Source organism: Artemia franciscana, unplaced genomic scaffold (genome assembly GCF_032884065.1).
Source record: "Artemia franciscana unplaced genomic scaffold, ASM3288406v1 PGA_scaffold_62, whole genome shotgun sequence".
Taxonomy (NCBI): Eukaryota; Metazoa; Arthropoda; class Branchiopoda; order Anostraca; family Artemiidae; genus Artemia; species Artemia franciscana.
Window position 1 is genome coordinate 647,367 of NW_027062701.1, and position 20,957 is coordinate 668,323.

The 20,957-nt window shown below is 34.2% G+C and overlaps 1 protein-coding gene across 3 annotated transcripts in view; it reads right to left on the reverse strand.

Moving 5' to 3' along the window:
• The window catches only part of LOC136042083 (prolyl 4-hydroxylase subunit alpha-1-like), a 122,345-nt gene that overhangs the window by 46,440 nt on the left and 54,948 nt on the right, over positions 1-20,957 (reverse strand). For 2 of the 3 annotated variants that reach the window (XM_065726977.1, XM_065726980.1), the window contains exons 7-12: positions 19,255-19,518; positions 17,329-17,439; positions 10,762-10,875; positions 8,436-8,501; positions 5,356-5,521; positions 244-2,590 (exon numbers count right to left, since the gene is read on the reverse strand). In XM_065726977.1, coding sequence (XP_065583049.1) covers positions 2,514-2,590; positions 5,356-5,521; positions 8,436-8,501; positions 10,762-10,875; positions 17,329-17,439; positions 19,255-19,518 — 798 coding nt within the window. In that variant the 3' untranslated portion in view covers positions 244-2,513. Of the gene's footprint in view, positions 1-243; positions 2,591-5,355; positions 5,522-8,435; positions 8,502-10,761; positions 10,876-17,328; positions 17,440-19,254; positions 19,519-20,957 lie in introns of those variants that run through there. The other variant, XM_065726979.1, reaches the window with a different exon arrangement.

Below are 20,957 nucleotides of genomic sequence, written 5' to 3' on the forward strand. Positions count from 1 at the left end.
CACACCCAAAGAATAATACCATTGAAAGGATTCCCACGTCTCCGTAACGTTGCCAGCAACATGACTGTAGAAACAAATTTGAAAATTTCATTGCATAGGCAAAGGACTTTGGGGTTCATTATGTGTATGTGTGTATAGTATGTAGTGTGTATGGATATTAGATCACCTCAAATTACAACCAAAATAAAATACACCCGACCCTTCCAGTTCCAACTGCTGGCATCTAAAAAACAAAATAAAATATTTTTATTATATAAAAATTTATTAACTGTGCAGCATAATTCAATTTGAAAAACATAAAAAGAAAGACAGAAAACTATGCTTCTTGGCACGGATAAAAAAAGGTGCAAACCTCATTAAAGTATTATTTAAAACTGGCGAAGGCCATCTAACAAAACTCAACTTCAAATCACTTCATTAATGTCAATCATCCCTTATAAACAATGACATTCTGGTACAAAATCATATCAAAAGAGAACAAGCCCATTTTAAACTGAGAAACTCAAATGTGTACATAAATATATCTCGCTGGCAGGATAGAATATTCTGCTAAAAGTAGTGTTTATGTTAGTCTTTTGCGCTCTACTGCCGCAGACATAGCTGGGTAGTAGGTAGAATATCCTGGTTACTCCTTATTTAATCCTACTCCTGGGTAATAAGTTTCTAAGATAGGTATTCCTCCTTCTATAGCACAATTCAAAAAACTTACATAGTTATTATCATATATCTACTCTATTCTTCAGAATTTTTATTTAGCTATATATTATCATGTCGCTGAACTTTGAAAGTATCGATTAAACAGGATCAATGTCACAACGGTAACTAAGTCTAAGGTTATCGTGTTACCGTGGTTACCAAGGTTATCAAGTACAAGGTTACCAAGCCCAAGGTTGTATTCAAGTCCAATTTAATAACAAGAAAAAGAAGTAGTAAATACATTTTTCCATTCGGTATTAAAATTACTGTCAAACTTCATATTCCGTACTTCCTAATCCCGCTTATAGGAGCACATAACCAACAATGGAGAGGAAGACAAAAATTCATCTAGAGGGAAAAATTAAACATGAGAAAAGAATATGTTCTTAGTTTCAAATGTAAAAATTGAAATTACATATCCTAATCCACGTTTCCCAAAATTATCTAAGATTAGAGGGAGGAGGATATATAGCTTGTTCTTGGGCATATTTTGGACATTGGGTTAAAGATTATGCAAAATGAATATCTACCTAATCAGGGAATCAAGCTAGATTTTTCTTTAACTCAAAATTATTAAAAATACCATTATTTTTGCAAGCAAAAATCTTTCAAAGACGAGCAACTGCGCTCCTAATATGTCTTTTATGACTCTTCATTAACTGGACGTATTTGTCTCAATCATAGATCATGGTCAATCGTCCATGACTTAGACAAAAATGTTTAACCATATATAACCCACAGACTAACTGACATATTTTTCTGTATTCTTTTTTTTATTTAATAAGATTCGATTAATCGTTTACGCACTTTAAATCCCATGAAATTGTTTCTTACCGAAATACCTTAAAAAGATCGTGTCCACAAAAGTTTCAAACCCTTATTTTTACAACTCTTCAAAATCATAAAAGCGGCCGTTTGGCCTTTCGTTTTAGACAGGAGAATATTAATGAAAATGAAACATTTATCATTCTCGTTATCGTTTTTCTTGATTAAAATCGAAAAACAACAAATTTGCCCTCGAACAGACACACAGACAAACAATTGAACAATCCACGGAACAGACAAACAATTGCATTAAAAATGTAAATGGCAGACACGTATTAAAAAACTTAGAAACCAAGGGAAAACGAAATTTAGAACCCTCTTTGACCATGATTTTGTGCCTTTTTGATAAGCCTAACTTGTTTCAAAACATTCGACTAGAAGCAAAAACCTCAACTAGAACAATAAACATTTTCCAATATTCATTTCAATATAAAACTAACTCTTAAATACACACGTAGCAATTACCAATAACGATTCTTCTATTCCAAAAAAACAGTCCCAAGCAATTAAACTATTCCAAGCCGAATTACCATATCTGAAATACTAAATCACTATTAATCTCTTCCGAAAAAAGATTGCTATGCGTTCATATTTCTAACATATTCTATTAATTATTGCTTAGGGTTCGGTTATTGTTAGCACAAAATTAATTGAGCAAACTTTTAACAGTTATGCGTTTAATTAGGGCAAACATTGCGTATAACTTATCTTTACCTACGTTCAATCAGTTACCATTTTTTCTACGTCTCAAAAGAGTTGTTACAAACAAATGGTTGAAACTTTGCAGGGCTGGTATAAGTCCCACCAGTCTTTCAATATTTATGCTTGCTATTTTTTTGGAATAAAGTAGCTAAATAAAATTATAAAAAAAGATTACAAAAAGGAGGAAACGTAGGCCTAATTAAAACACTGAAAGCTATAGTTTCGTCAATTTGGTTCACTTCTTTAAGTTAGAAATGTTCACGGATTTTTTAATCTTCCACGCTGAATAACTACCATCGATCATCAAAGCCAAGTTTACAAGGCTTGCGGAATTCCTGACCTAGCTCATGAATCCATTTGTTACTCACTAAAAAAGAAAAAAAAACATCAGTAAAGCTTCACAAGTTTAGAATTCTTGAAATCAGTTCCAAGACTGAGTTTAAATCAATCTTCGACTGATCTCCTTAGCCTAAAACAAATTAATTTAGTAAAACAAACAAGAGAATAATTGCTATCGCGATCTTCGTCGAGTTCAATTTTTAAGCCACTTTACAATAAAATTGGCAGGCTGATACCAAATTCATAGATAGTTTTCTACTGAGATATCAAATTTTGCCTCAAATCCTTACATGAATGTGAACAATTACAATAATTAAAAAACATACAACTTAACACTTTGTACTCAGAAAAACAAAAACAACCAAAAGAGAGGGAAATCAAACAATCCATTAATAATAACACTATATTACAACATAAAAATATGGGTAACTGAAAAGAAAAACAGAAGCAAGAAGAAAATTACTTAAAACAGGCAAAAAAAAAAAAAAAAAAACTACCATAAAGCAATGGAAGTTATTATATCCACGAGTTAAAAAAAAAGAAAAAAAAAGGAGAAAAGTTTGTTGCACTTGATATACTGTGGTGAGACGGTATGTCTCCCACTGATATAGTAAAGAGAATTCCAGCGTGGAGTTCAGTTATAGTAGGTATGCAATGTTAGCCAAATTGAATTTCTGATTTTACAGTAGCAAAATGCCGGCTTTTTTCATCCCCCCACCCCAAATACTCTGATATCTTTAACCTCGTATGGTTATAATGACACCACATCTCTAGTTTCTGTTCTTCTTTTTTTTTCTTACTTTATATATTTCCAATTTTTATAGTTTATATCCATTGAAATTATTTTAAAATTAATCTAGATACAATTTAGCCGTTGGACCTTGCATAGTTTATTTGGGAATTCAATGAAAGGAAAGAATGACAGGCATTTACTTGATTTTTAGTGGAAGCACCTAAACAGCAATAACTTCTTTTGTTATATGCAATTTCAACATTTGCAAACAACTGATAAATACGAGTGCATTTGTGTGGGGGAGACGATCTTGCCCAATTTAGAGAAAATTCAGAGCTCGCCACAAAGTGTGCAAACTCCTACTACTAGTAACAACTCACTGCAGCACCAAGCCATCTGAGGCCGACATAGCTTGGCACACTCCTCTTCCATCCAAATCTACTCAAAGTCCTCCTCTTTACACCCTCCCAAGAAGTCCCCATACCCCTTAAATCTTTCCATAAGACACCCTCCTACCCAATTTTGGCTTGGCCCTAGACGGTTAGCCGAGAAGGACAATAAATAACACCATGTGCAAATAGTTAGTTGAAAGTTAAGCATATGGACGAAGGGAAGACGTGAAGCACTTTGTAAAATGAATTCACCGGAATATAACAAAAAACAGGTTTAAATACAACATCCTGGTTGATCGTCAGCTATAAACCCTTGGAGGTAATGGCACTCCTCCAGAGTTAGATCCAATGCAAATTGGTGCATGAAGAACAACCTCCACGTTCCTCTGGATATCTGACTAGCCACCAGAGAGCCAAAAGCGCCTAGAGGTGGCTGAGTTAGCCAATCTTTCCTGGAACTCTTTCCTGGAACTCTTTCCTGGAAATCCAGCTTCAGACATACAACTTCAATCCTTTCTGACTCCAAACCGTCGAAGGAGGATTCCCTCTACAGATCGTTGATCATGGTAGCATTACTATGGGAATGCTGTCTTCTGAGAAAAATATTTCACAAACCTTACACAATATTTCACATATTAATATTTCACAAACCTAGAGATCAGCCATCTCACCAAAGCAATCTACTGTGCATAGGTAGCTAGCGTCATACTGTACTCGTCAGAAATTTAACCCATAAGGAAGCCACAGACGATGAAATTAGATGCTGTCCAGGCAAAATAACGTCCGCAAAATTGGACGGTAAATCAAAGGTTCTCGATTTTTTGGGGTACACCTCCCTAGAAGCATTTGGTTTGTCCGCAGCTGTCTTAATGCATCAGATTTTTTTTTTCAAAACTTTTGACCTTCTTTAGAAACTGGAAAACTTACCGTTTTAAAAGTGATTACCCATTTGATAGCAAAAATAAAAAACAGATACTATTTTGGGATAATTTAAAATATCTAATTTCAACTATTCCGGTAATAGCCTTATGCAGCCTAGATAGTACTAAGATCTTAGTTCTAGCAGGTGGCCGTGGTGCAAAATACAATCAACAAAATTTGACAGTTGAAGTGCACTTTAATGTAGTTAGGTTGGTCTCCCTCATTTCATCTTTTTTTTCTATACTTTTGAAAAAAGTTACTTCCAAAAGAAAAATATGTTTATAAATTTTAGGTCCTTTAAAAGAGTAATGCTGAGTAGAATGCTATAGAAATCTTATTTTTAGTTTCCGTCTGGGGGCGTTCTAAGTGGAATGAAGAGATTCACCTTTTCAGAATGCATTTCTTAACTGATATCTGATCAGAGCAAACACTTTTCTTCACTTTTGTTTCTTTAGGAGAAAGGGAGCTTTTCATAGTCTTGCCAAGGATTTCCTTCTCAAACGAATGCAAAACTATTTTCTATACTACGTAACGGTGTGTTGTTCCAGGGACCTATTTAGGACCATAAGGAGGTCAAGTGCCTTCAATGATACGAACAAATCCTCGATTGAAGACCTTTTTTTAAGAATAAATGAAACAATTTTGAGACAATATACCCCTTTTACTACATACCCCTAATCACATACATTATTTATACATTCAAAAGTTTGATTTTTTTTATAACAGCTGGGCAAAACTGAACATTACCCCATTTAGATCCTGTCAATACTGGACATGCAGCATGCCTGGTATTTTCATTTCCCTCTCCATTAGGATGCAAATTGTACCAGAAAGCTGCTGAGCCTTTTCGAGGCCAGAGTGAAACGCCAATATTTGGAAATACAGTTGCACCCCCTGCTTCAACATCAGACATCTGTAAATAAATATTTAGTAAATCTCAGTTTCCTAACAACAAATATCAATAAAATTAAGCAAAATTTAAGTAACAAGATCTCGAGAAAAATCCTTGATTGTCCTTCAACTTCAATAGCCTGACTGATCCACAATAATTGCTCTAAATCTATGTATATGTATTCAAAGAATCTTCCGGTATTAATCTGTTTAAGAAAAAACATATTATTCAGCTAGATTGGGTGATCATACTTTGATTTATGCCTTTTTGGTGCACCACCGTAGAAAAATATCATTAGACTAATAGGTATGTTGATAAAACGTTATTATGTGCTCAACTTTTTTCGCCTTTCAGAAAAACACGTCTCTTTAAATTGTATCACATTGAAAGTGATTGTGGGGCCTCGACAAGTGCGATATCTATATTTTAAGACTTAAAATACGATGTTATGACCGTTTAATAAGGGGAAAAATGACCAAACTGTAAACTAGGTAGTATATTTTTTTGCGATACATTTTATGCTACATTAATTACAAATCAAATTTATATATGTTTCTTCACTTAACTAAGTTAAAAAGGGACGTCATCAGAATTTTATAGGTAGCATACAGCATATTTTTGGTAGCTTGACTTTTTAGGTCATTTGACACTTATCATTATAGTCCTGGTAAAAGAACATTAACGATGTTTTGATTTCATGATATGGCCATAATGAACTTAAGGTTTACGCATACAGCTTTAAAAATTCAAAGCACCAGGAACTCCTGATGCCTCATTCAAGGCAGTTTCCAGGATTTTTGCTCGAGAGGGGGGGGGGGAATTTTTTCGGGCGGGGGGATTTACAAAATTAGAAAAAAAAACAAGATAAAAAATTTGTTTCCCTAACCCTCCCCATGGATAGGGCCTTGGCCTCATTTCTTTCTTTTCTAAACTACATTTCAAATAATTACCATACCTGTGTTACTGAACACGAGACCACACAAAAAAAAGACAAAGAAACACGGTGAAATCGGGTAATCATAGGTAATTTTTCACCCAATTCTTCCAGCGTTTAGCCAATAAGAATGCATCCTACTATAGGTTGATGACTTAAACACCCACTTCTTTGTGTATACTACGACAATTAAGCAACACGACTTAATAAGAAAAATGGGTTTCGTGGGCATCTACAAAATTGGGTAAAGATTGTCTGATGTCTACGTCTGCTAAGCAAATTCCTTAAAAACAGAAATACCAAAAGGAATTTTTCACTCTTCAAACACATTTTCATGTATGTAGCCCATTTGTTATATCATTGTACTTGTTGAAAAATTGAAGATATTTCATATCATTACATTTTATCCTTTAGCATAGTTTTCCATTTAGCCATAAGAGGGTTATCCATAGGCCCTCTCAAAAGGTAGGTATTAGTCTTGCTCAAGGACTCTCCCTACATGTTCATGTGTATAACACAGGAATTGACCTTTGATTAGACCAGTTTATTAAGCACTAATTCTTAGAAAATTTGATGTTAAGTTTACAAATTGGAATCTGCGACCTAGCGAAGACTTAATAAAAAGCGCCATATTTACCATGTTTTTTTACCTTGTCGTATAGGTCAGGTGATTGTAAAAAATTGGGAGAGCGTTCATTCCACTTTAGGCTAGGACATCAAGGCCACCGTTAAGAACAACACTGGTTGGGGGGGGGGGGGGGCAATCAGCCACCCCTTTAGGCCTTTTGTGTTCCTTAGCACCCATAAATCCCTAAATGTGATCAGATCAAAATTTCAAGTTGGCCATTTTAATTAGAACGACTGAAAGGCTTCAAAGTTATAAAAATAGTTCATTTAGAATAATGACTTCATAGACACATTTTAGTGTAAAGACATATTTCAGATCAAAGATATAAATTTCAGAGACATGTTTCAGTGTACATTATATATTTTGTTGAAATTAGAACCATACAAAGGTTCTTCATCGTATAATCAAAAGGTCAGAAGTGGCGCCATTGGACCCAACCCCGTTAAACCTAACATCTCAAAGTCCTTCGGTCTACAGGAGCCTATTTAAAAAAAAAAATCTAAGGCAGAGTGTCTCCCCCTTCCCCATAAAAAAAACACAAAAAGTAATAATTTTGCTTTCTTTATCGGCTCGAAATTTATATCCTTAAATCTTTAAGAAAAAGGACTTCAATGCAGAAGGAAAATAGCAAAAAAAAACTAGTTTCCCAAAAAATGAGCCACAAAAGAACCAATAAGTTTTCCCCGACTTCCCACGGAATGGTGGCAATTGAAACTTAGAAGGGGGCTGATTTAAGGCGTCAACTTTGTTTTTTTTTCTTTTCAGAACAGTCAATGGGTCGAATTACATGAGGGTGTCTCACTGATTACAAGTCTTTAGCTAATACTGCAGTACAGGCATCCAATAATAATAATTGATTGACACCCTCTGTACAAAAAATACATCATAGAGGAGTTAATGAAGAAAGAAAAAAGAAAAGCAAAAAAACACTCACGTAAGAAAACGAAAAGAAAAAAACATGAACTATAGGTCGAACACTGGTGATATATATTTAATTTAGAATGCACGCAAGAGGAAAATCAACAATTCTATCGCAAAATTCTTGTAATTTCGTGGCGAGTACATCCATTTTTTCTTATGGTATGAAAGGACCACACGCCAAGTCCTGAAAAAGATCTGAAACTCACAATTTGTATGGTATCTAACGGAAAACCCACAAAATTTGGCTTAGTTGCTGATCAATTCAGTTTTGAAAAATTAAATGTTTTTGTACGTTTTCTGTTATATTTAGACCGCTAAAAAAATGTCATTATGACATGTCTTTTACTTTTAAAGACACCTTAGAGCTACTTCTGACTGCAACACTGAACTGTGAAGCATCTTTATAAAGTGTGTATTCATTCAAAATCTAGTAAGTTTGAAATAACACTTACGTAGAAAAGCCAGGTTGCAATACGGTTTCCTGTTCCAAGGCTCTTGAAAGCTTTTATTTCATCCTTCTGAAATAAAAATCATTTTAAAATATAACGCCAAATTAATTATGACAAATATGGCACATAACGAATATCCTATTAATCAGCCATTTTTAAGCCTTCCGTTCGTTTCATTGAAGCCAGCGGGGGGCGACCGGATCTTTTCTTCTCCTTAAATGACGTTCAAGTACGAGCATGCATACTAGACCTATTTTCGTCAATAAACGCGGCAAAAGAAAGGAAGAGTCTGTTTATCATTTACACAATCCTGATAATTTAATATTCCTATTGTGCTTTTATGCAAAAAAAAATTGTCCGAACAGATCATTAACGTCTGTCTGCAATATTAATGGCAGATTGAAATTTCTCTTGTATAATATTATTTTTTCTAGCCACTCTCCTCTCTCGTATATTCTCAAGATCGAATGTTTGACTCTCACTATAACTCAGTCTAATAGCGATACTGCTCCTTAACTGTTCTAGGAAGATGCGCCATCAGAATAGCTGCCTGAGTAAAATGCTACCGTGTCTGAATAATTTGAGAGTATGGTGTTTTCTCAGCGACTGAGGGAAATTTGTCCCCTAATTCAATATATTTATTGTAGGGAGACTATTTAAGACGTATTTTAAATTCGCTTGAAGATTCAGCTTGTTCAACAATTTAGATGATCCTGAGAGAACTCATTGTGTTGAGCTACTTGCCATAGATGTTCTATTACCTATTGGCTTACGTAATTCAAATTCAGCTAAAGGATTTGATTTTTGATCTTCAAAAAACTTAATAAATTCTGCCACGGCGGTTATTCCACCTTAATATTTCTGTTCCAACACTGAAAGCTAAGGGACACTTCCTGAATGTTTGATGTTGTTACAGTACTCCCCATACATGAAAACTACATGCGTGAATCTAGTAAAGCGAATAATTCTTGGCCCACAACCTTGGCATATACTATGACCAAGATGCTACAACATCTAGTTGTATTTTAGCAAATATCTTTTCTACAATCTAATAGAAATAAGCTGGTAAATCCATGTCAATTGACATTCAATAGACAAACTTATAGTAATAAAAAACGACTTCTCGTATAATTTGCCGTTTTCATTCTACCCGCTGATATTGAGAACTACTGGACGTTCGCTATAAACTTATATACTCCTTTGGGTGATGCAAATATGGCCCTCACGAACAGGCTTGGGTCTTTCGTCTTCAAAAATGTGCCCCTGCTTTGCTTGAGTTGTACTTGAACCTTCGGCAATCGTGCTATCACACACGATCTTGTAGTGATGTACTGTGTCAGTTTACTAACGACGTGTAATTTATAAAAATGCAATATGAACCATCACACTTTACTAAAATTTAATGATCAGCTTATTACTTGAGGAATTTCGACACGGCCAAAGCACTGTGCATTTTATTTTTATACCTTTAGCTTAAAATATCATCATCCCCACAACTATACAGCCAAAAGTGTATATACCATTTTCAGGATTTTAGAGTGGAGCTAAAATCAGGTTTTGAAGCTTTTTTTAGCAGCCGTATTCTTGAACGAATTCGCATAGCATCGCTGTCCCGGCTAAAGGTCGTATCTGAAAGAATCAAACTTCAGAAAAAAGCCAAAAACCAGCTTGCTAAGATGTTTCCAAAAGGAGTACCAACAAGGATTATAATTAAACTTCCTGTTCTATGCTGTCCTGCTTATCCACCTTTTCATAACAGATTAGAACACCTTTTTAGTATTTCATCTAAAAAGATTAAAAATGCAATTTCGCAACTCCTTGGAGTAATAGCGACAGTAAAAAAAGGACCTGGAAAGATTTACAATATGCAGTTGAATTATTTTCATATACAGAACGTAAATTTATGTCAGGTTATTCATGAGCTACAGGCACTAAAACATGTGGTGTCCTAATAATAGCCGATCACCCCACCATCCTTCAAAGTAAATATACCTGTTAAATATTTGACCAGAACATGAAATCCCTAAGAGACTCTTGGAAGCACTATACTACAATGGCATAGAACAAAAGGTTTAGGATCTTTCACCCTTTTATTTTATCCGTTTAATCCTGCATAAGGCAGGATTGACATCAAAAGTCACAATCAACGTTTTGTAGATTAGCTGCAGAATATATTCTAGGTTTCTATGAGCTAAGTGAGCAGACACTGAATTCAAGGCCCATGTAGTTCAGCATTAACTGAGTCTTGGATTAAGTGAGCAAAAACGGACATTTTGAGACTTGATTCCTACTGATAACTTCATAGACAATTCTTAAACCATCCACTTACCCTTGCATGATCAAAATGAGGTTCATAATGGCCACCTATTCCGTAATTAACAACTTGAAGCTCTTCGGCTGTATCCATGTTCAGGCCGGTAATATCTCCAACACGCCTAGCAACCTAAAATAAAAATATCTGAAAATTTGTTTCAAAACGGACCCCATCCCCAAAGGTCTCATTAAAAAGAAAAATAATAATAATTTTCTTTTATATCAGGAGGTATTCACAAATATTTGCCATTACATAATTAAGTATATACGACTGTTGATGTCGTTCATGGAAAAAAACTTTTGTAAATATTGGAACTGAGGGCCTCTAGATCCTTAACTAAAGCCACAGGTGCGTACATTCAAAAGCTTTTGATGGTAAGGGATAGAGCTGGTGCTCTGAAAAGAGGCCAATAAATTTTTTCGACCATAACTTTTCAACTGCCTCGACCGATTGGGGGGAGGGGTGCCCCTACACATCCGCTACGTCTAGCTATGACTGGATCATACGTTAATCAGGCTTCCAGTCAAATACAATATTTACATTTTTCATGCTTTCAATCAAAGATCTAAATTTTCAAAAATTGAGCCTATTATTAAAACAAGTAACTGGACTATAAAAAGTTTCCCGGCAAACTAACCAGGAAAAAGCGATAAATGAAACGCTGTTATCGATGCTGATTAGAAATTTTTCACCAACAGAATGAATACGTTTCTTTTTCGTTCTCCCTATTCTCTGATTAGATCTTGTTTGATTTTAGTCATGTTCTGAATTGGACAGGAGTAAATCAATTCTGTAATGAATTGTGCATATGTGGATTTTTTTGTATTTCTTCTTAATTCTATAGTTATTTTGAATCCTTTTAGCTTTCCAATAGCTTTCCTTTTTTTGTTTTGTGGAATATTATCTTTGTTCTTGAAGTCCGCATTGTTTTTAGTTTTTTACGAATCAACATTTTTATTCTTCGTTTGCACTAAGGCCGTCTTGCTGTTTTCACAGGCGAAATATTTTCTAGAAGATTTTGTGTGAGACTTCGATTGACCTAAACTCTCGCTTTTTAGTTTCTTTGTCGCGATTTTTAATTTCCTTGAGTTTTGCCACGTTTTAAGTTAAATGCATCAAATATAGTTATCAGCCCTAATGCATTATGGACGTCTTAGTAACCAATATTTCCATTTGGGTCACAAAGGCCATGGGAAAAAAATGGATCATCATTTTCCTTCCAAACTCGAAAATTCCAGAGCCAATAGTCTAAGATATAGATTATTCCCGTCTTATTTTTTATCTTAGATGGGATGAAATGACGGTATAGACACCTCATTGAAACAATTACTTAAGGAGAAAATACAGCCTTTAAAATAGGTAGCTGAATAGAAGAACTTAGTGCTTTAGCATTGAAGCAACAAAAAATAGCAACTAGTAGCCAGCTGCTGCTACTAGTAGCAACACCTAGTGGCTTCCACTACCGGGTATACGAATGGTATAAAGCAAAATTGAAATACCAAACAGCTTTAGAATTTTCTGGGTGAAATTAGATGGTTTTCCATTACCCTTTCGACTACCCAGGATACAGTCTCCTATTACCCATATGACATATCTCAAAAAGCCTTTTACAAAGAAGTACGACAGAGTGATAAATCTATAAATGAAAATAGTCTTCCTGGCACTGACCAGGATGAAGTGGTGGAGTCCCCTTTTTTCACTTTACGTGGAAGTACATTCCCAGGAACTTCTGTTAAAAAAAGCAACATCAGACAAAGTAGAAGAATTGGAGGGTAAGTTCTAAGCTACAGCCAGCAATTGTTGATTTCTTCAATTTAAAAACCTTACATCCATTTATGAAATAAAAAAGGAAATTTGTAATTTTTGACATGCTAATTTCAGATAATCTGATTTGGCAAAGGAATCAATTCTTTCTTTGCAAAAAAAAAAGAAAACAGGCTAGGCATGTTTTCTCTGTTGAGTAATGATAGTGATATTTTGTGATAGACTGCTGGAAGTAAGATTTTGAAACTTATTACTCAATCGAATGCAATACCGAATTAATCTGCTAATAATCACCTTTATTTATTACTATTTAATTATATTATTTCACAAAGCATTATCTTATGAATTGTCATCCCATAATGTTTAATTAGTACTTAGGATTAATTCTTAGAAACGCTTCATGTTGTGTAATTATTGCACAGGGAAGTTTTATTTCTTTTCATATCCAATATTTCCTAGCGTTATTCTTTTGACTTGCATTCTTTTAGTAACTTATAGAAAACTCTTTTATGATATTAGTTTTTATCACTATATTCAATATATTATTTTTGTAATTTTCTATAAATATTTGTGGTTTCTTGGATAGACAGTTCTATTGATTTTGATTTTATAAAAAATTCAACACATAATTTCATCTTCGTATCTTTAGTCTCTTCATACATCTGAAGGGGTTAATCATGTTCACGATTCTGCCCTAAATTTCAGAGATAGGTTTACGTGCAATTGTGTTCTACTGCTGACTTTGTTGAGCTTCTTCTTATCCTTTAAAATAGTTGATAGTTGTGAAGGACTTCATTTTAGAGTACCTAGAAAGCTTTTAATACCTTTCTATGGAATATAATAATCACAGATTTTTCAATTAACTGGTTTTTCTGAGATCTGGATCAGTTTTGGTGAGGATTTTACCGTCTAGCCATTTTCCCATGGCTAGACACACTTGAGGCATTAGTGTATTGATCAACACTTCTATAAACACTATGATGCGTTCACATAAAGAAACTAACTTCATCTTGAATTTTTAATGACTGAGCTATGCATACTATTATCCCTGTTATTGCTCTCTGTCCATTTTATTGTATCTGTCTGTTTCATCAACTTTCCCTCATTTTATATTCATTAAACCAGTCTTTAGGATTAATTTGTTTATACTGGCAATTGTGGCAACGTGCGAGCTAAGTCAGAATAGTGATTCTGAGTGTGTACTGATCCACTATCTTAATAATCCATTATCTTAATTTTACAATCTATTTTTGATTCTGATTACACGGAACCTAACAGCAGTACTCAATCCTTACTGATATTATTTCTGCTTTTCAAAGTTCAGAAACATTTTCAAAGATTGGTGCATTTTTTTTCTGGTTGGTCTGACCATTTTAACTTTTCTTTTCAACAAAACTGCGTATGCATTCCAGCATCTTGTTGATCTTCCGATATAATTTGGTTTAACTCGTGTTTATATTTAAAGAACAGTTCCTTTTGCTTCTGACCTTAACCAACTAAATTTATACTGGGCATTTCTGTTGACGAGCCTACTAAATTATTTTATGCTTGTTTAAATATTTTAATTAGAACTCCTTACTCACTCCAAAATTTCGGCAGAAGTTATTTACCGAGAAATTCATAGATAATACGAATCCTTACGAAGTGTACCACACGTTAGACTAAGTTGTTTAAACTGACTGGAAAAATTAAAGACATGCAAATAATCGTCCTGAGCATAGCCAACATAAAAATATTCTCTCAACTAATACAATTACAACTACTAACGGCCCATCATAACAAAAACTATCAGAGACCAACACATCAGAGAATTTTGTCAGTTTCCTGGCTATATTAATCTCGGGCCGCCATTCCTCGAGGGATAAGGGTTCGCAACAGGCAGGTTTTTACGACATAGGGCTAATACATTAAAAACAATTTACATAGATCTTGAAATTTCGTTAATAATACATTTCTTTTACGGGTAATAAAATTACCTCAAAAAGTTTTCAGTACCCCAATGGAAAGTGAAATAGAAATTGTTGATGTTGTTGAGGTATTTAACAGCTTCTTTACTTTGTTACCTAATCGCGGCTGATGCTAGAATTTACCCAATTCCAGAAAGTTGAATTAACTTTATCGCTTCCACCTTGAAACGCAGAGGTACTGCAGCACATTGCAAGTAAACTCCCTACTCCTAGGTCTCTTGATCCAACACGATCTTTCAAATAAACTACACAAATTTCTTTTTATTGTCTATCCTTTTTGGCACATTATTTATCAAGTTTCCGTCTGGAGGTTTAGAAAAACTATCTATTACCGTTAATATTGGCAAAGTTGGATACCCGGTGGATGAACGACGGTATTTTCGGTTCAAAAATGGAAGCTCCTTTCGAATATCAACGGAAAAGTAAGCTGGGTAATAAAACTGTCAAGCATAAACTATCATGAATATTTACAGGAAAGCCAAATTATTCAAAAATTAACATTGCTTCCTTCGCTTTACTTAACTTTAATTAACTGAAAAGTTAGCTTAACTGACCTTCCCGTGCTACGCCTGGTGTTGTATTGCATTATAGTAGTGGTTTACAAAACAGCTACTGGTTTTGTGGTTTCTTTAGATTGTTTAGTAACTTTAAATACCCCTGTCATACATGTGCTCTTTGTATCTTTCTTTGCCAGTGTTTCATACTGCAAAGAGTTAATGCATTTATGCCAAATGAGATTTCAAAATCACATTATTATGGCTTTGACTTCCTTACGAGTCTTATTGATGTCAGTGGGGAGGAACTGTAATGCGGATACAGTTTGCCAAAAATCAGCTGATTTCCCGTTTCCAGCTGGAGCTAAAAACAATTTCTATGAAACAAAGAAAATAGTAATGATTTTTTTTTGTGGCTTAACTTTCTTTAGCATAATCAGGCCATTATCACGTTTTGATTTTTATCAAGCGTGATTCCAAAAATTAAAAAGGGAACGGATGGACAAGCCTTTCCGAACAATCAAGCAGTATACTAAATTTGTCTTACTGTTTTATATATCTGCGTGTTTATTTAGTGTGAGATTATGCCCTGGCGACAGTGAATATTGGGCGTCATTACTTAAAACAGGGATAACAATTTATTACAAGTCAAATAAAAGTGTTTTACTAACAAATTTTAACAAATTTTTTATTAATCTTCTAAAGTCGGGATCTACCTGTATTATAATCAACAAAGTAGCATTGACTTAGATCAAGGCGACTCTTCTCCGCTTTATTCCTGTCTGATCATACAGAACAGATGTCAGTGGAAACACGATGGGAGAGAACCCGTAACACCTTACTGAAGTCAGAGTCATACTGGAGTTTCCGTCTGTTTGACGGAAGTGTGGTAAAAAAAGAACGAAATATGTATATATTGAAAGATACACAATTTAAAATATATAAAATAACGGAATAGTAAATGCAGCTTATCTGGAGGTGTTCCAGAATAAAAGGAAAAGCTCATGGGCTTGGAAGGTGAGATCAACTTTAAAGAGTTTTAGGTTTTCAGTCATTTAAAATGAACGGAGGGCGATAAGACAATATATAGGAAAAATTGCAAAATTAGAAAAATCTGCGTTGGAAGACCATGAGATGCAGAAATTGCAGTTGGAAGCCACAGCCTTGAATGCTGTACAATTTTGTACCTCGTATATTTTGATTTCCTGGAAGAAGGCTGAATTCCCCTACCCTCCTCTAAGTGTGGACTTACTTGTGGGGTATATAAGTCATCAGGTTATATATATACCATGGATTAAACGTTTTATTTTGCACCTTTGTTTATACTTTATATTTCTAGAATAGTTTTTATTTTTTTTACCTTTTCTATCTTTTACTTATTATTAATTTAAATAAGCACTTCGTCTTTTTCAGTTGCGGCATTTTTTTCAGTTGCGGTCTCTTCCCTCGATGTTGTTATGCAGAATTCCTTGGAGTTCATGAAGTTCCTTGGAGTTTACCAAAGAAACAGGCAATGGAAGGAGGTCTGTGGGTATATTATTTTAAACCAGGTTTAAATAGTGAAGCAATTATACATCAGAGAGAGGTAATCTCCTAGCATTTAGAGAAAGAAGGGAACATTCAGGAACGGTAAGGATTATGGATGGCCGTAATTCATACCCCATGTGCAGAGAGACTCACGAAGTTCTGCTTTATTTTATGGCCCTAGGTCCCAAATTATAGGATTAAAGGAAAGGAATATTTGTCCTTTCCAAATAAGATAAGATAAGGTCAGATAAGTAATTCATTTAAGTAATGAAATCAAAATTTTATAAGACAATAAAAATACAGCAAAATATATTAAATTGGGAATGACACGCAGAGAAAATTTTTTGTAAAAGAGACGAAGGGGTCGATGCTGGAAATAATTTTGAATTCATATAGGCAGTTTTTATGCTCTTTTTGTAGCCAGAGCCCTTGTGGCTTTAAGGTATAAAATATCAATCTTCAAATTTGTCTTTATTTTATTGTAATCATTAAATGTTTTTCTCGTATACCATTAAGTTTTTTTAATATTTATTTACTTTAATTAGGCACTGTGGTAGACTATGAGCATCGATTCGAGATGTCACCCTCTTTCTCTATTTACTATAACAGGGCTATCACCGAAATTGCGTCTTTTCAACAAATAACGTCATTTTTTAACAGTATTTAACAAACTTTGAACCATGCACCCTTAAAACTTGAAAGCGGCCCCCGTCCTGTCCTATGAAAGCGGCCCCTTAAATTTTTGGTTGCTCATTAGGAACTTTGGAATCATTAATTGTGTCACTTGAAGATAAATAGGTACGGCAACAAGCTTGATTACATGAGGTTACCTTGAACACGTGCTGATCCTCTTCACTTTTGAGCCAAGCAGATTTGGAAATACGATAAGAAGCAGGAACCAAGTTACCAGTCGCATGATCTTGAACCGTAGCACGCTGGAACTATGATTACATATTAACTAGTAGGTTATTCACAGAAACTACCATCAGCCCTATTCCAACTCAAACTATTTCTATATTAACTTAAAAGCAACATAAAGTAACAACGCAATGGATTCTTTTAAAATAAGGACATCGAACTCATTTAGCATATTTTATTTAATATTAATTCAACTATGAATGGAGGAATATTCTAATTAATTATAGTTTATAACCTTTCCCATACACCAATAATGTTCTTTTCCGAGATTCATATACTTAATCAAGGCAAGGACTATCCATCGACAACATTGATTTTCTTCATGTAAAATTTAGGGTGCTACCGATGGCTTAATCGTTCCCATTAGTTTTAATAATCAACTAGTTATAAATCAGCTGAATAAGTCGTTCGTCCACATAAGAAACAAGAACTATCCGCAGAGGACGTTACTTCAAAATATTTTTATTTAGTGAAACTCGGGGTGCTATCAGATTCTTAATCATACATTGTTGCCACTACTCTTTTCAATTGAACAATTATAAATCCGCTGAATAGGCGGTAGGCCCATTTAAGAACCAACAATTCAGCAGACAAAATTATTTCGTAAAATAAGGCATGACCAATGACCTAGTACTTATCCTCAGGAACATTGGGTGAGCTAGGAGTCTTTTCTTTTGTTTTTTCTAGTAATATTTTGAACTGTAATGTTAAGAAGAGAAGTCAAGCGTATAGAAGCTTCTATTTTATATTGCAAATATACCCGTTCCTAAATCAAAAATGCAGGCAATAAAGAAAAAAATACTTCAAATTAAAAACATTCTAGCTTTTATGACGATTATAGTTTCACATTTTGATAAGAGGGATCCAAGATTTTTATCCAAGCTATTTAGAAAGAATAAAAAAAAAAAACATTTTAATCCAAGACTTAAATTCTAAATAAAGTAACGACAATAGAACCTTCTCAGTTTTTTTTTTAACATGTACCATTTTGGTTCGTCCATCATTTTCCAATCGTCTTAAGCAGTAGATTTCAAGTGTTAATTTATTAGACAACCTTAATCAAATTAAACTATAACAAGCAATGACTTTTTATGAGACGGAATTTGGGAGGTTGAACAGCTTACTAAATTTTAATGTGCCGTTGAACAATCTAATAACTTGAAATAATAATTAAGGACAAAATATATTTTATACGATAAAGAAATAAACATCTACGGAAATATACAAACTATGCTGAAAGAAGTTCAGCATACTCGGCAAGCATATATGGGCCCACAGTATGACATACCTTTAATAAGTAAATAAGACTATTTCCAGCCTGAAGTCGCAAATACAATTGTTATCATGATAAATTCAATAGAAGAAATTATTCCGGTCAAGCTATCGAACATTTTCAAGTAAAACAAAATAAAGAAAAAAAGGACTGGACCTCTTCACAACTTGGAATTCGAGGGCGAGGCGTAAAACACGTTTCCAGATCTGAAGTTTTCAGACGGATATCCGGTTCCCAAAGCAATGAAAATGGGGAAAAAAAATTAGCAACTTTATGGGAGGGAGTAAAGAGAGAAGCTCTGAATAGAGGAGGGGTCTGCGCAGCTAGGTGGCCCTCAGGCAGAATGGTGACAGGACGAACAGTTGGTAGCAAAGGTGGTAGCCTTCTTGGGCACCCCTGAATTTTTTTTTACTGGGAATGAAAGAGGGCAGTTTTCTAGGAATATTTTGGTAAATCTCCGAGTCTCCTTTCTGACAGTACTGAAAACAAAAATTTCTAGTTTTTTTTTGAAAAATAATAGAAAGGTAAGCTTATAATTGGTATAGCTAGATATAACTTCACAAACCCTTGGTTTGGCCATCTCCTTAATTCTTTCAATTTCAGAATCGCTCAAAACTTCATGAAAAACAGTGATCTTAGGATCCAGGAAAGCATCTTCCGCTTTTACTGGCTGAATCTTTAGGAATGGAGAGCCATTATCAAAATAGTAGCATTTCAGCTTAGCTTCCGTTCCTGGGCTCATAACTTTCTCTCCCCGACAGAGGGCTTCATAGATATTTCGCTCAGGGTATGGGTCTTGTGGTTTGCGCAACTCGTTAGTAATAGCCATCTGTAAAAGACACTTGTAAATTAATTAATTCAAAGTAATTGACAAAAAATAAGTCAAAAAGAAAAAACGTAAGATCAAATAATTATTTATTCAAAATAAATTGTAAATTCAACAAGAGGATAAAAAAAATGTGAAGTAAAATAAAGAAAAATAATATCAAGAACATGTGAAATAAAAATATTCACTAAAGTGTAAACGTCGTTAACCAGTGTCACAATATAATTATTTTGCCATACATGAAAATAGCCATTAAGAATGCAGATTTGCCTTCTGCGTATGTCTTTTGGATTACGCAGATTTCTCTTGCAAAAGGGTTATAGTCTCCATATTCCCAACAAATAGAGGGTCAAATATTACACAATTCAAATCCCGATAAGCAACATTTGAGATAAAGGTTTCTGAAGTTAAGCGACTAAAACTGAAAAATTTCTTCCACATTTTGGGACTTGTATGAAGTAGATCTTGAGATTATTGTGAGTTTCCCAGTGTTAGCCATTCCTTGAGATAGCACCTAGCACTGTACATCTTCAACAGAATTGCACAATATCGAGACCCAGAGCAAAAGGGGTACTACAAGCCTATTTTTACATGAGAGGACTAACTTACTGGTGCCAACTTTATCATCCTTAAATAGGCTTGCAGAGGGCTAGCAAAAAATGGAGAAAAAACTACTGATCTAGTTCCAAAACAATATTATTGCAACAAAATAGCAACGAAGACCACACTGCCTTTCCATATCAAACAAACACAAAGTAGAACCTATAGGGGATTTTTTTTTAAGTTTAAAAAAACATTATTAGTTTTAATTTTCACATTTTAATGTAATTTTATACATATATATATATATATATATATATATATATATATATATATATATATATATATATATATATATATTCTCTCTTGTTGTGCTGAAGACGGCCCTCTGACATGGACCAAAATATCCACAAAATTGAATTCCTCTGTCTTGAAAAAAAAAGTTCCCTATTGTTTATACTTTGTGTTTGTTTGATTATTACAACAGGTAATGGTACCATACCAGAGGGGATGGCCTTCCAGGAAGATTTTTTTTTAAAGAAGGAAATGTGGCAAAGAAACATATCCTTTTTCATTTGAATACTATAGTCAGTTTTGTTGTGGGCTCATCGAACAGCCCGTGGTAACGAACTGTAGTAAGGAGCGACCCGGCTCAATAGAAACCAAAACTCTAAAAAATGGAATTTTGATATCAATAGCTGCATCAAAAGAATCGGATTTTAATGCTGATTTTAAATATATAAGTTTCATCAAGTTTAGTCTTACGCATCAAAAGTTACGAGCCTGAGAAAATTTGCGTTATTTTAGAAAATAGGGGGAAACACCCCCTAAAAGTCATAGAATCTTAACGAAAATTACACCATCAGATTCAGCATATCTGAGAACCCTACTGTAGAAGTTTC